The sequence below is a fragment of the Bison bison genome, unplaced genomic scaffold (genome assembly GCF_000754665.1).
Source record: "Bison bison bison isolate TAMUID 2011002044 unplaced genomic scaffold, Bison_UMD1.0 scf7180017864472, whole genome shotgun sequence".
Classification (NCBI taxonomy): Eukaryota; Metazoa; Chordata; class Mammalia; order Artiodactyla; family Bovidae; genus Bison; species Bison bison.
The window spans coordinates 13455848-13469741 of record NW_011495033.1 but is presented as its reverse complement, the minus strand read 5'-3'; the positions used below and the strand labels follow the sequence as shown (position 1 = coordinate 13469741).

At 37.4% G+C, this 13894-nt stretch overlaps 1 protein-coding gene across 4 annotated transcripts in view; it reads left to right on the top strand.

Moving 5' to 3' along the window:
• Window positions 1-13894, top strand: part of CLTC (clathrin, heavy chain (Hc)) — a 70080-nt gene that overhangs the window by 19043 nt on the left and 37143 nt on the right. For all 4 annotated transcript variants that reach the window (XM_010861604.1, XM_010861605.1, XM_010861603.1 and 1 more), the window contains exons 2-6: window positions 3951-4158; window positions 6827-7095; window positions 7911-8072; window positions 10292-10405; window positions 10813-10986. In XM_010861604.1, the coding sequence (XP_010859906.1) occupies window positions 3951-4158; window positions 6827-7095; window positions 7911-8072; window positions 10292-10405; window positions 10813-10986 (927 nt within the window). The remainder of the gene's footprint in view (window positions 1-3950; window positions 4159-6826; window positions 7096-7910; window positions 8073-10291; window positions 10406-10812; window positions 10987-13894) is intronic.

Genomic DNA, 13894 nt, shown 5'->3' with positions numbered 1-13894 from the left:
TCAAGATTGCCGGGAGAAATATCAATAACCTCAGATATGCAGATGACACCACCCTTATGGCAGAAAGTGAAGAGGAACTAAAAAGCCTCTTGATGAAAGTGAAAGAGGAGAGTGAGAAAGTTGGCTTAAAACTCAACATTCAGAAAATGAAGATCATGGCATCCGGTCCCATCACTTCATGGGAAATAGATGGGGAAACAGTGGAAACAGTGTCAGACTTTATTTTTCTGGGCTCCAAAATCACTGCAGATGGTGACTGCAGCCATGAAATTAAAAGATGCTTACTCCTTGGAAGGAAAGGTATGACCGACCTAGATAGCATATTCAAAAGCAGAGACATTACTTTGCCAACAAGGGTTCGTCTAGTCAAGGCTATGGTTTTTCCTGTGGTCATGTATGGATGTGAGAGTTGGACTGTGAAGAAGGCTGAGCGCCGAAGAATTGATGCTTTTGAACTGTGGTGTTGGAGAAGACTCTTGAGAGTCCCTTGGATTGCAAGGAGATCCAACCAGTCCATTCTGAAGGAGATCAACCCTGGGATTTCTTTGGAAGGAATGATGCTAAAGCTGAAACACAGTACTTTGGCCACCTCATGCGAAGAGTTGACTCATTGGAAAAGACTCTGGTGCTGGGAGGGGTTGGGGGCAGGAGGAGAAGGGGACGACAGAGGATGAGATGGCTGGATGGCATCACTGACTCGATGGACATGAGTCTGGGTGAACTCCCGGAGTTGGTGATGGACAGGGAGGCCTGGCATGCTGCGATGCATGGGGTTGCAAAGAGTCGGACACGACTGAGCGACTGAACTGAACTGGGCATTCTCACTGAGAAGTATCAGCAATGAGGAAAAATTCTTACTGACCTTATTTGAAGAGGTGGGAGAAAAAGTAACTTTCTGTTAACCTATTGAAATAGGTCACTTATCCTAACAACTGGGAGAGGCTTTTTAGGAAGGAGAAATTTCCTATTTAGTTATGTAAATAGGCGTTACTTAAGTATGCTTCTTAAAATGTTTAAATGTGTAGATTGGTGAGGATTTGCCATCTAGTTTTTACTTAATTTTTTTTTAATAAAGTATAAATCTTTCATATGCAGTACAATGTTGATAGAGAAGGTTAAAAATATATATACACAGCTTTCTTGGTAGAATGTGTTTAATGAGAAAAAGTAAAAGTACTACATAGATTGAGGAGAAGTATCAGGAAGTGCCCCCACTTTGCACCAAATCTTTGCTTTTTTCTGCAAATAAAACAGCTATGAGGCTAAAGGTCTCTGCTGGCTTTTGAAGACATTTCTTGATGCATTTATCTGGAGATCTGGGAAAGAATAAAACACATGTTTCTTGACTTACCATTTTCCCTCCTCTTTATCATCTCATAGTGTTTTCTTTTCTTACAGTTAGTTGTCTTCTACCTACCTCTTTTGTGGAGGAATAAAAAAGAATCTCTTGGAATCATTTAGTTCAGTGTGTTTGTGGTTTGCATCCTTGTTTTAATTTTACTGTTTGACTAGCACTGTTTATTTTTACTTTCTCAGACATTGTAGGATTTAAGCTGTGACAGCTGAGACTCAAAATTGGTTTTGGTGAATGCTTGGTAGTAACTTAGAGGCCTAGAATTCTTTTAAAGAGTAGTTTAGAAGATAACTTGTTGCTTTTATGTATATGGTTCTGGGAGCTCTAGGATCTACTGAAATATTTTTTTAATTATTGGAAAGGTAACTCAATTAAACTTGAGCCTGAGGACTGGTCTACTCAGAAATACAAATGTATCCACCTCTTATGAAATTAGACAGCCTGGTTTGCATAAGGCATCCCTTAACCCCCGACAAGGTCCCTTCATGGATTGTTGAGGACCACTTCTTTATCTTCCTCCATTAGTTCTGAAACTGAATGTCACTAAAAGTTAAAGTTAGGAAGAAATGAAAATTGGTAATTCATAAAGTTGTAACCAAACTCACTTATAAGTTACATATCTCACAGCTTGTATACTTGCCTTGCACTACAGCATATACTTGAGCTTGTACAACTAGTTAATCTTCCACTTTATTACCATGTTTGTGTTAATAGTTAGACAATTGCTTGGTTACATACCCTGGTATTCAGTGACCAAGTTACTGTAACTATACTTTATCATTGTACCTACAGTCATTGAGGTGTAAGAGGGAAGTGAAATTACAATGTAGTCTCTTAATCTTACGTTGTATTCTTTTGAGATCCTGGACTGGTTATAGTTTAGCACTATTAGCAGAAGAGTTTGACAGAATAATTTATGTAAAAGACAGTTACCTTTAGGGCTTGCCAGGTGGCTCAGCAGTAAAGAATCCACCTGCCAGTGAAAGAGACATGGGTTCAATCCCTGGGTCAGGAAGATCCCCTGGAGTAGGAAATGGCAACCCACTGCAGTATCTTGCCTGGAAAATTCCGTGGACAGGGGAGGAGCCTGGAGGGCTACAGTCCGTGGGGTTGCACAGAGTTGGACAGGACTGAGTGACTGAGTACGCATCACAGTTACCTTGGCTCAGCTGGTCCAGAAAGAGTAGTGACAGTGAGTTTTCTTTTCCCATGCTTAAAAAAATTTTTTTTTCCATCTTCCTGCTTTAAAATTTTTGTTTGTATTTTGTTCCATGTGAACTTGTTACCTATTGGAGGAAAAAAATAAAACCCTCCGGCTGGTCAAGGCTAAGAAAGCCTTCAGGTAGCCTTTGAGTGGTGGTCTATTATACTACGTTTAGTCACCTAGAGAAATGACCCAGTCTGGTAGAAATCTCCTTCTCCTCTTGTTCTCAGTTATATATTTAACTAGTTTTTAAAGATGTGTCATCTTTAGATCTTGTATATTTGCTTAGCAAATTAATAGCTTCTGCATACACAAAGCAAATCTGATTCCATTATTTTCCTTGTTAAAATCCTGAAGTAGTTTCCTTAGGATCAATTCCTGATTCTTACTGGGGTACATCTATCTTACCAGTCTAGCCCATACTTGTGTTTGTAATCTTAATTCTCCAAAAACCTTTCATACATAATCTCTATTCCCAGTGTTACAAGAGCACTTAGAATTCCCTTAGCAGACCACACTTTTTTTTTTTTAGTTATTTATTTAGCTGTTTTGGGTCTTCGTAGCAGCACATGGGCTTAGTTGCCCCACAGCATGTGAGATCTTAGTTCTCCAACCAGGGATCTAACCAGCATCCCCTGCATTGAAAGCAGATTCTTAACCAGTGGACCACCAGCAAAGCCGCAGCAGACCACACTTCATATCTCTAGGCCTTAATATGTGCTCATCCTTCTGTGGTGTGTTCTCGAGTCTACTTCTGTTGAACACATTCACTCCCTTGCCTGTAGGCTTCCTTTGACTGGATCTCTTATTACGTATCTTTGTTTTGGCACTTTTTGCCAAGTATTGTAACTTACTTGTCTGCTCTGGCTGATCCAAGTTACTTTAGACCAAGAACCCTGTGAAATTTTTAACTCTCTCATTTTATGCTATAATTTATCAATAATTTTCAGTTTCCTGAAGTCCAGTACATATGATCAAGTAACTACTAAATCCTAAAGGGGATTAGAGAGGACGATCTAATAGTTCAGAAATCCCAAGCCAAGAAACGTTGATTACCTCAGGTTCCTTGACCCATAAAGGCTACCTCTCAGATGTAGCTCTTACCTTTATATCTGTCTGTTCTTCCTCTTAGTTGTCACCAGATGGTTATACCTCTCAAGTTACAACTGCAGGATTATAACAAAACAATTGAAAACCATACTTGTTGGAAGAGAGAAGGTCCATTATATTAATTGCCTCATTTGAATCCGTGTAATGGAGTTGTCAATGTTGACCTTGAAGTAGTAATGGTTAAATGAGGATTTGTAATGATGACCACACATGAATATCAAGTCTTTCTAATTCACTTGGTAGCATGATTTATTAATGTTTTTTGTTTTTTTCTTCCCTCAGCTCCAGAACCTGGGTATAAACCCAGCAAACATTGGCTTCAGTACCTTGACTATGGAGTCAGACAAATTCATCTGCATTAGAGAGAAAGTAGGAGAGCAGGCCCAGGTGGTAATTATTGATATGAATGACCCAAGTAATCCAATTCGAAGACCAATTTCAGCAGACAGCGCCATCATGAATCCAGCCAGCAAAGTAATTGCACTAAAAGGTATAAACAGATTGTGTTTTTTTCTTAAAACTTTTCCTATAGGAATTTATTCAAATACAGTAATTAGAATCTTTTTTTTAGTATATTAAGTTTGGTTAAACAGATCTGCAAAGTGAAAGCTGTTACTGTGATTTTTTAAACTATTTTCATGACTTTTACTTGGCATAATTCTGTGAGCTGTCTTACTTTCTACACATACTTGGAAAATTTTAAGATTTAGATTAAATGAATTTAAGCTTTATATCTATGGTGTGGTAATATTATATTAAAAACATAACCCCATTTACAGAAGACACAAGAAATTAGTGATTTGTTTTCTGGAGTAAAATATACTTTACTAGTATTAGCAACTAAACATTGCAGAATTTTGTTATGGTGATAAACTTGCTCTTCATTCTGTGTCTTTTTTATATGTCAGGTTTGTGTTACATTTAACAAATTCTAAAACTGGCTTGAACTTAGACTGATTTTTAAAAGTGTGTGTGTATATATAGGTAGGTATTAACTTTTTGGAATCAATGGTGTTAGTTTATTCAGACTGACTTTTTAATTGTCATAGTAGGGAACTAACTCTACAACCTGGCAGTCCAAACAGAGTTTAGAGGCCCTCATACTTTCTGGGAGTCTTACGTTAATTTTTTTCCTTTGAACTTTAGACTGAAAGTAGAATTGACTATTTAAAACAGACTCTTACGAGGGCTAGGTAACTATCTCAACTTGAAAGAGACATTTAATTGGCTGTTTTTTGGTTTGTTGCTTTTCTTCTTGATAGTAGGAGGAAGTGTTCAGATTCTTGGTAATTTCTTGGTAAATTTGTGGGTGACTTGTTCCAGGTGCTGAAGTATTTAAATAGACTTGTTTTTTCCACATGATTTATATTTTGTGTTTAGTAGTGACACTGTTTGGAAATTAAATTGATTGGGCGAGGGGTGGACTGAAAACATACTCAAAGAAGTCATTGTTACATCTCTGCAAGATAGAAGTTGATCTCATCTCTGGGAAAGATGGTCCAGATTTTACCTGGGATACTTGTTCTGTGGCAGTGGTCTGTTATTTGCAGTACATATTTAAGGTAGTAAGTTCCCTTCAGCCTCCTTAAAGAATTTAAATTCAATTGCTTAACAGCTCTCATTCCTCTATTAAAAGGCCATCGTTTTAATTTTCTCATAATTCTTTTCTATTTTTAATGTTATTGTTATTTTATCACATTTCTTAATGCTTTCTTATGTGTGCAGATGGTGAGTTTTCTTAAATTAGATTGTATTAGTTATTGTCCTGTTTTATGAAAAGAATAAATTGAAAGAGTTTTCAGAGCCCCATACAGTAATACCATTATAGATCTGTGCCTTTGTGTCTACACTACATAGTTAAGCTGTCAACCCTTGCCCTCCTCCCCAAAACACCCCATGTACCTATGTTCCAACCTCTTTCACATAAAGAATAAAACATGTAATTAACTAGGGGTTGGGGAAGAAACAAAGGAAATTTAAGTTATTCCCAAATATGGCTTCCTTCTGAATCCAGTTTCAAATCCCTTAGTTTCTTTTTATAAACAGGACCGTAACTCTCACAATTGTTCAAGTCTGGTTGTGGTTTACATATTGTGTGGGATGGGGATAACATTCTTCATTTTATGGAAGAAGTTTTTACCCATGTAGTAATTAAGGAGGGTTGTGGTACAAAGCTGTATGTTTTGTGTCCCGTCCCATCCCTCTCTCCACCCCCACTCCCTTACTACCTTATAATTTTTGTTCTTCAGGAGCCAAATTCTGTGAGGCTCAGGAATGGAGTTTTCCTTAGTCTCTAAGGACTAATACGAATTAGGCAGCCTAATGTTAGCTGTGGGCTTTGATCTCTATTAACTTAACCCAAATCACTTTTTGGATTGTGATGGGTCTCAAATTTTCAGTATAAACCTTTGCATCTGACTCAGTGAACTCTTAACATTCACAGCAGGTTTCATCCTCTTTTACTAAATGTTTGCTGTTTTAACTGGTTGAAGCTTGAATTTTGTTCTTACCTTTAATATATTAACATCTGAAACCTTCCTCCTTTGTCTTCCTCTCCTTTTCTGTAGCACCTCTACCTTCCCTTTGTATCTTAAACCAATACAGTGTAGCATGCACCTCTCTCATGTGTTAGTGGTACAGGTAGAGTTGAAGTAGATCCTCTTCCAAAGAAGTTTCCACAAGATATATTTGAATGGGGGATGGCTGCCTTTTAAAAAGTAGACGTTTTCCCCATGTGCTTGAATCAGATTTGTTTTTTTCTGTGTACCAACCATTTTTTTTCTGTGTACCAACCATTAAGTTTATGGGTAAGCATTCTTAATTAAGTATGAAGGTTACAACTTGTTTTTCATCATTAAGGGAGCTGTTCATTTTTAGTTGGGATTTAAAACTCTTTGGAAGTAATACTATCTGTTTCAAGTGTATTTATTAGAGGTGATAGTTTTTGCTTCACGTTTAGGTGTAGATTGCTCAGTCCCAGCTCCTCAGTGGTTGCAGCTCTGTCACTGTGACTACTGTAGATGTTATTAGTCTCACGCTAGGACCATTTTGTTTGGAAGTTACAGATTTTGATGCAGAGATAGTCTGATCTAGCTAGATACTAATTTATCTTGAGCTTTGCTTTCTTAGTGATTCATAATTCTTACTTTTGTTTTTAGCTGGGAAAACTCTCCAGATATTTAACATTGAAATGAAAAGTAAAATGAAGGCCCATACCATGACTGATGATGTCACCTTCTGGAAATGGATCTCTTTGAATACGGTTGCTCTTGTTACGGATAATGCAGTTTATCATTGGAGTATGGAAGGAGAGTCGCAGCCGGTGAAAATGTTTGATCGCCACTCTAGCCTCGCAGGGTGCCAGATTATCAATTATCGAACTGATGCAAAGCAAAAGTGGTTACTTCTGACTGGCATATCTGCACAGGTAACATTTTTCTAGTTTTGAATAAAGAAAAGGTCTAGAGAATTTATGTGCTTGAAATGTAGTTTATTTTGAAATTGGATCTTCTTTGCCCATCTGACTCCCCCCCCCCCTTTTTTTTTAAAAAGAAATAAAAGTTGCTGGTTTAATCCCTTATACTGTCATACAGGTTGGAGTACTCTTAGCAAGGTGTTTTGAGGTCTTCTCTGCGGGTTGAGGGAATGAGTTTGAGTGATTTAGAATTTATTGTGGATATTTACTGCAGAATGAGTACTCCTGCTGCTACCGCTAAGTCACTTCAGTCGTGTCCGACTCTGTGTGACCCCATAGACGGCAGCCCACCAGGCTCCTCTGTCCCTGGGATTCTCCAGGCAAGAACACTGGAGTGGGTTGCCATTTCCTTCTCCAATGTATGAAAGTGAAAAAGTGAAAGTGAAGTCACTCAGTCGTGTCCGACTCTTAGCGACCCCATGGACTGCAGCCTACCAGGCTCCTCTGCCCATGGGATTTTCCAGGCAAGAGTACTGGAGTGGGGTGCCATTGCCTTCTCCGAGTACTCCTATATCTTTCTTTTTTTTAAAAAAAAAGATAGTGTAAAAAGATGGTTGTATGTGAGGCACATTTTAAACATTCATGTTAAGCTTTAATAGAATGTTTGCAACTAAATTTTAAATTAAGTATCAAATCTACATTGAGAGAAAAGGAATTGTAAATCCTTCTAAAGATGATAAAGTGTTTTAATTGTTTCACTGATTATTGTATCTGAAAGTTACTGGTTCGTTGGGACCCTAAGCTTTATTCTGCTTGATCTTTTGTAGCAAAATCGTGTGGTGGGAGCTATGCAGTTGTATTCTGTAGATAGGAAAGTGTCTCAGCCCATTGAGGGACACGCGGCTAGCTTCGCACAATTCAAGATGGAAGGCAATGCAGAAGAGTCAACGTTGTTTTGTTTTGCAGTACGGGGTCAAGCGGGAGGGAAGGTAAGTTTTGCCTCTGGAAATTGTTTTAATGAGAATTTGCCTTTTGTCTTTCTGTTACTAATTAATTTGTTATCTGATTCCAAAATAGTCTTCTCTTTTGTTAATTTGTTTTTAACATTCAGATTGGTGGTGATTTAATTTCTTTAAATTCTGTTTCTGGTGATACTTGTCTAAAGTGAATGTTTCTTAAGCAACTTGTTTGTGTCTGCTGTTTATAGATTTTATTTCATTGCCTTTACCAAAGGCTTTCCTGTGCATTAAGAATCACGAGGGTGGCTAAAATGTACATTTGTATGCCTTCCATCTAGAGAGTCTGATTCAGTAAGTGGAGCTCATAATGTGCATTTTAAATGCTGTAGATGACTAGGTAGAGTGGACCACAATTTCAGTACCGTTGCCTTAAATCAGAGCTTCTCAACACTGACTACGTTGAAATCACTTGGACAAGTTGAAGTGCTTTGCAGGGTTCTTAGTTGCAGACAACAGAAACAGGGGATGGTTGCTTAGAGCATAAAGTTTAATAATGAAGGTATAGTGGGTAGTTTGCATTAGCTAAGAAGGTTTAGAACCAAGCTGGGAGAATTAGGAGGAATAAGGGCAGCAGCCAGAAGCCCTGGCGCAGAGCTCTGAGGCCCTGCTGCTGCTGCGATTGCACTGCTGGATGCCCGCTTGGCACGACTGCCCCTGGAAACGCAGTCTGACTGCTCTTCTCATCGCCATAGCAGGTTCTCTGAAGTCTTAATATATTTTCCATGCTAAGTAGTTTTAAAAAATCAAGATAGAGATTGCTTAAAATACAGTAATCAGTAACCTGTAATCTGGGCGGGAACATATGTACAGAGGTAGCGTTCTCCCTAAAAGTTTAGAGTAATAATCCCTGAACCAAGGAATGTTCCTACCAGCCTCTCAGTAGGCTAAGGATAAGAAATACAATTTAGATATTTAGATCTGAATTGATGAATTTTAAACAAAAAACCCATATACATTAGAAATTAGATGCACTAATTAAGACATAAGGCTGTGACATTTTTTGAAAAGTCCTCCTAAGAAAAAACCTTGTGTATAATTTTTGTAGTATCAGAAAACCAGTTTATAGGTTCTTGAGCTTACTTGATATATTGTGCTATATATTTTATAGTCGGCCATGGTTTTTTTAAGGGAAGGCAATTTTTTCAGTATGGCTAGTCATTCTAATTTAAGGATGAGACCCTGTAACTTTCATATGGTTATATATCTTGGAAACCGAGTTATTTTTTAAGTCCATTCCTCACATGACTAAGCAAAATATATAGTAGTCTTCCATTAACATTATTTGCTCTCTCTTGCCATTGCTTGCTGATGTACAGCATCAGACATTCTAAACCAGAATGTTCTCATCCAGATTTCTGAGGTGTCTGTGATTAAAGCGACTACTCATGTTGAGTCTATACTTATCTGTATTTAGAGTAGGTGTGGGCAGAGAAGACTTTAATAACTTCAGTTAGATTTCTATTTGGAAAATTTAATTGTAATCGAAAGCCATGAGAATGCATTTTTGTGTGTATTGTTTTACCATTCTTTAAGGTAGATTGAGATGTGGTTGAGCTGTTCAACTGACTTCTTAAAATTTTTATCTTGAAGTAATACATATTATTCGTGGGAAACGATCCTGTGCTCTTTTCCTAGTTTACCTTAATGGTTACGTCTTACATAGCCATTTAGTACATTTGACAAACCAGAAATCGACATTGGTTCAATTATATAATTGTGTAATTTTGTCATGTATAGATTGAAGATACATACTATTCCATTACCACAAAGATTACCTTCTTGCTACCCCTTTACAGTCACAACCACTTACTGCTAGCTTGCCATCTCTAACCCCTGTAAATCACTAATTTACTTTTCATTTCTGAAATTTTGTCTCTTCAAGAATGCTTTATAAGTTGAATCATATAGTATGCGATCTTATGAAGAGTAGCCATTTTTTATGTGTTTCCACTGGACATTGTGTCTGAAAGTTCATTTTATTACTGAGGAGTGTTCCATAGTATGGTTGTTACCATATAGTTTCAGTTCAGTTCAGTCGCTCAGTCATGTCCGACTCTTTGCGACCCCATGAACCACAGCACTCCAGGCCTTAGGGTTCAGCTATTTAGGACATTTGGTTGTTTTCACAAATAAAGCTGCTATGGTCCTTTTTAGCAGTTGATCATAAGTTTTACTTTTCTTTTGAACAGTTACATATCATTGAAGTTGGCACACCACCAACAGGGAACCAACCATTTCCAAAGAAGGCAGTGGATGTTTTCTTTCCTCCAGAAGCACAAAATGACTTTCCTGTTGCAATGCAGGTATTTTAAGCAAAACAAAGGAACTTGAAATTTTTTTTCTAAACACGAGTAATTAAAAAAGTACTACTGACAGTATAATTTTAAGTGGTGCCTTTACTCAGAAATAGCGAAACTTTGTAAAGTAATACTTCTTTATGTAATACATAAATTGGGTTATCCCAGGTTCTTCAAAATTATGTTTTCTCTTTTATCTTACACAGTTTACTAATATTCTTGTGTTTTATGTAAGAGTTTGGGACATTGCATATTTGAATCTGCAGTAAAAATGAAGAAACCATAAATACTAGTTTTTAATTTTTCATAAAAGCCTCTTGTCAAAATCCTAGAATTTTACCATCTCTGAAATGGCTTGGGACTAAACTTTCTGATTGTTCATTATTACTGAAGTACTTATTTTCTTTATACAGATCAGTGAAAAGCATGATGTAGTATTCTTGATTACGAAGTATGGTTACATCCACCTCTATGACCTTGAGACTGGTACCTGCATCTACATGAATAGAATCAGTGGAGAAACGATCTTTGTCACTGCACCTCATGAAGCCACAGCTGGAATAATTGGAGTAAACAGAAAGGGACAGGTAAGGACACCTTGAAAATCAAATTAGGTGATAAAAGAAAATAACACTTACTACGGTTAGCCTTTTGCCAAAAAGTAAATGGTAATTTTGGATGTCAGAAAATAATGTATATCTAAAAATATAGATGCGTATATATATTATATACTACTATGTACTCTGCAATCTCTCTCTAACTGTATCTCAAAGAGAAGGAACTATTTGGCATATAGTATAGCCACCTAAGGATTGTGTTTGTGTCTCTGTTATCAAGAGAAGTGGCTCTTCATGCAAAGAAATTGATAGGGTGACATCTGACAGATTGTATACTTTTTTTTTTTGGCTGCACCCCAGGGCTTGTGGGATCTTAGTTGCTTAACCAGAGATTGAACCCAGGCCCCAGTAGTGGTGAGTCCTAGGGCTGGACCACCAGGGGATTCCAAGACTGTATACTTTTTATAGAGTTTGCTTCCTGTAATCTGTAAGACTCATTATCAACTACAAGGAAAAAAATTCTTCCTTTGTCTTTTTTCTCACCTCTTTAATTATTACTGAATGTTTAATGTGGGAAGGTGATATGTTACAGTAGCTCTGGTAGGTTCAGTGGGGTACTTGAAAAGTTACCCAGTTTGCTGTTCTGACTTGTCACATTTGACAAACCTCCTCACACCACCTAACCCAAGTGATCTTTTTTTCTGTATTTTAGTGTTTTAATGTAATTTAAAATATTATGCCTAGAAGTATCTTTTTCCCTAAAAAAAATGGTTAAATGTTATTGACCTTTCCTTTTGTTTGTTTTCCTCCAAATTATTGTTTTTCCTCAATGGTAAATGAAAGCAGATAGGTTTTTTTTTTCTCCTTTATTCTATTAATTTTCAGAACATAGTATGTATGTGAAGAAAGAAATACTGTAGAGAAAGGGAGTCTCTCCCTACTCATCCATCCTCTCCATTGGTTCCACACCTGATTAGGTGCTTCTGCTTTAGGGAGCCCTCCCCATGGCACTTAACACAGTGAGTTACAGTTGCTTGTTTAACTACTTCGTCACTGTTCTTCCTTAGGAAAGGGGCTTTTCTTTGTTTAATTGTATTTCTGCACTAGTCAGTGTCTGGCACAAAAGCCACTTTAAAAATTCAGTAGCATTCATTTATTGAGTTGAATGTGCCTCTCGTGGAAAAATCAGGAATGAATGTGTCTTTTGGTGAACTAGATTACTGATAATTTATAATCATAAAGTTGTTAAGCCAGAGATAATTGTTTTAACTAAAATATCCTGAAAATTTTACCATTATATTTTAATATTCATAACTTTGATTATTGATTATTTCCCTTCCCTCTCTCCACAAGTTTTCTTTGCCAACTGCTTTGAATAAGATGAATGTTCACAATAACCTATAGGGCTCAGGGCTCTACTCTTTTGATCAGAGCTAACTATAGCTGGACCTGACCCAATGCCCTGAAGGAATGAGTATGGTTTCTGTTGGTTGCAAAATTAAAAGTGATCAAGATGACAGTCTGAACTTGGTAGAACTGAATACTTTAGAAGATACAAGAACCATCTTTTCCCCCTGTATGTCTTAAATACTGGTTTCTAGAACTCTGCTAATACAATCTAAAAATGGGATAAAGATGAAACTATGGATTTGGTATTTGGGGAAGGCTACAGAAACTACAGTTGGAAGTGGATTTGTTCATCTTCCTTATTTTTCCTAAGAAGTAGTATTAAAGATGAAAATGTAAATAACTATAAAGAAAGAATTCTTTCTTTTAAAAAAAGATCTCTTAACATGGGGTATTAGTGTCACATTGCAGATAGAGAATGACCTAAGCTTTGGAAGATGGAGGTCAGATCTGTAGAAAGGAAACACTTGGAGGTTAAAATTTCATTTTCCTCAAAGGGAATAATAGAACAGGCAAATATATATTACTTGTTTGGTTATTGAGTTCTCACTTACTTGGCAAATATTAAGCATTTACTTTGTGTTCAACACTGCCCTGGTGTGAAATATACAATTAAAGACAAAGATAAGTTCCTTTCTTTATGTGGAATAGTGACTGAGAAACACTGGTATGAGAAATAATGGTATGAGAACTGTCATTACGGGGAATAGAAGTAGTTTATAAGCTGGGGTGTGTACCCAGATCTGGTGTTGGGGAGAGGAATGGATGCATGATGAAGGACTCCTTTTCTCTTTGGCAATTGACAGAAATTCAGCTTTTAAGCAAATAGATCGGCATTCTGTGACAATGACTTACTTGGGGAACTGAGGGTAGGTAATTAATTGTTCTTTAAAAAGAGCAATTAGAAGTTGCTCTTTACTGGTGCCACATTTATTAAGCATCTACTGTATACCTTGCAATATATAAGGTGTTTGAGGATTTAGTGGTCCTTTCCCTCCTTGAGTATATAATTTGAACTCTGGGAATGTAAATGTAATTAAAATTACTGAAAAATCAGAGTTAAGAGGAATCTATCTTAAACTTCGTCCATGTGAGCCCATGCCATGTTAAGAATGGATGGTAGCAAAGCAATTAGAGTTTGGACTGTATGAGATCAGGAGTTATTTATATTACAAGACAGCTCTATTTTCAGTTCAGTTCAGTTCAGTTCAGTCGCTCAGTCGTGTCCGACTCTTTGCGACCCCATGAATTGCAGCATGCCAGGCCTCCCTGTCCATCACCAACTCCCAGAGTCTACCCAAACTCATGTCCATCAAGTCGGTGATGCCATCCAGCCATCTCATCCTCTGTCATCCCCTTTTCCTCCTGCCTGCAACCCCTCCCAGCATCAGGGTCTTTTCTAATGAGTCAACTCTTCGCATGAGGTGGCCAAAGTATTGGAGTTTCAGCTTCAGCATCAGTCCTTCCAATGAACACCCAGGACTGATCTCCTTTAGGATGGACTGGTTGGATCTCGGATCTCCTTGCAGTT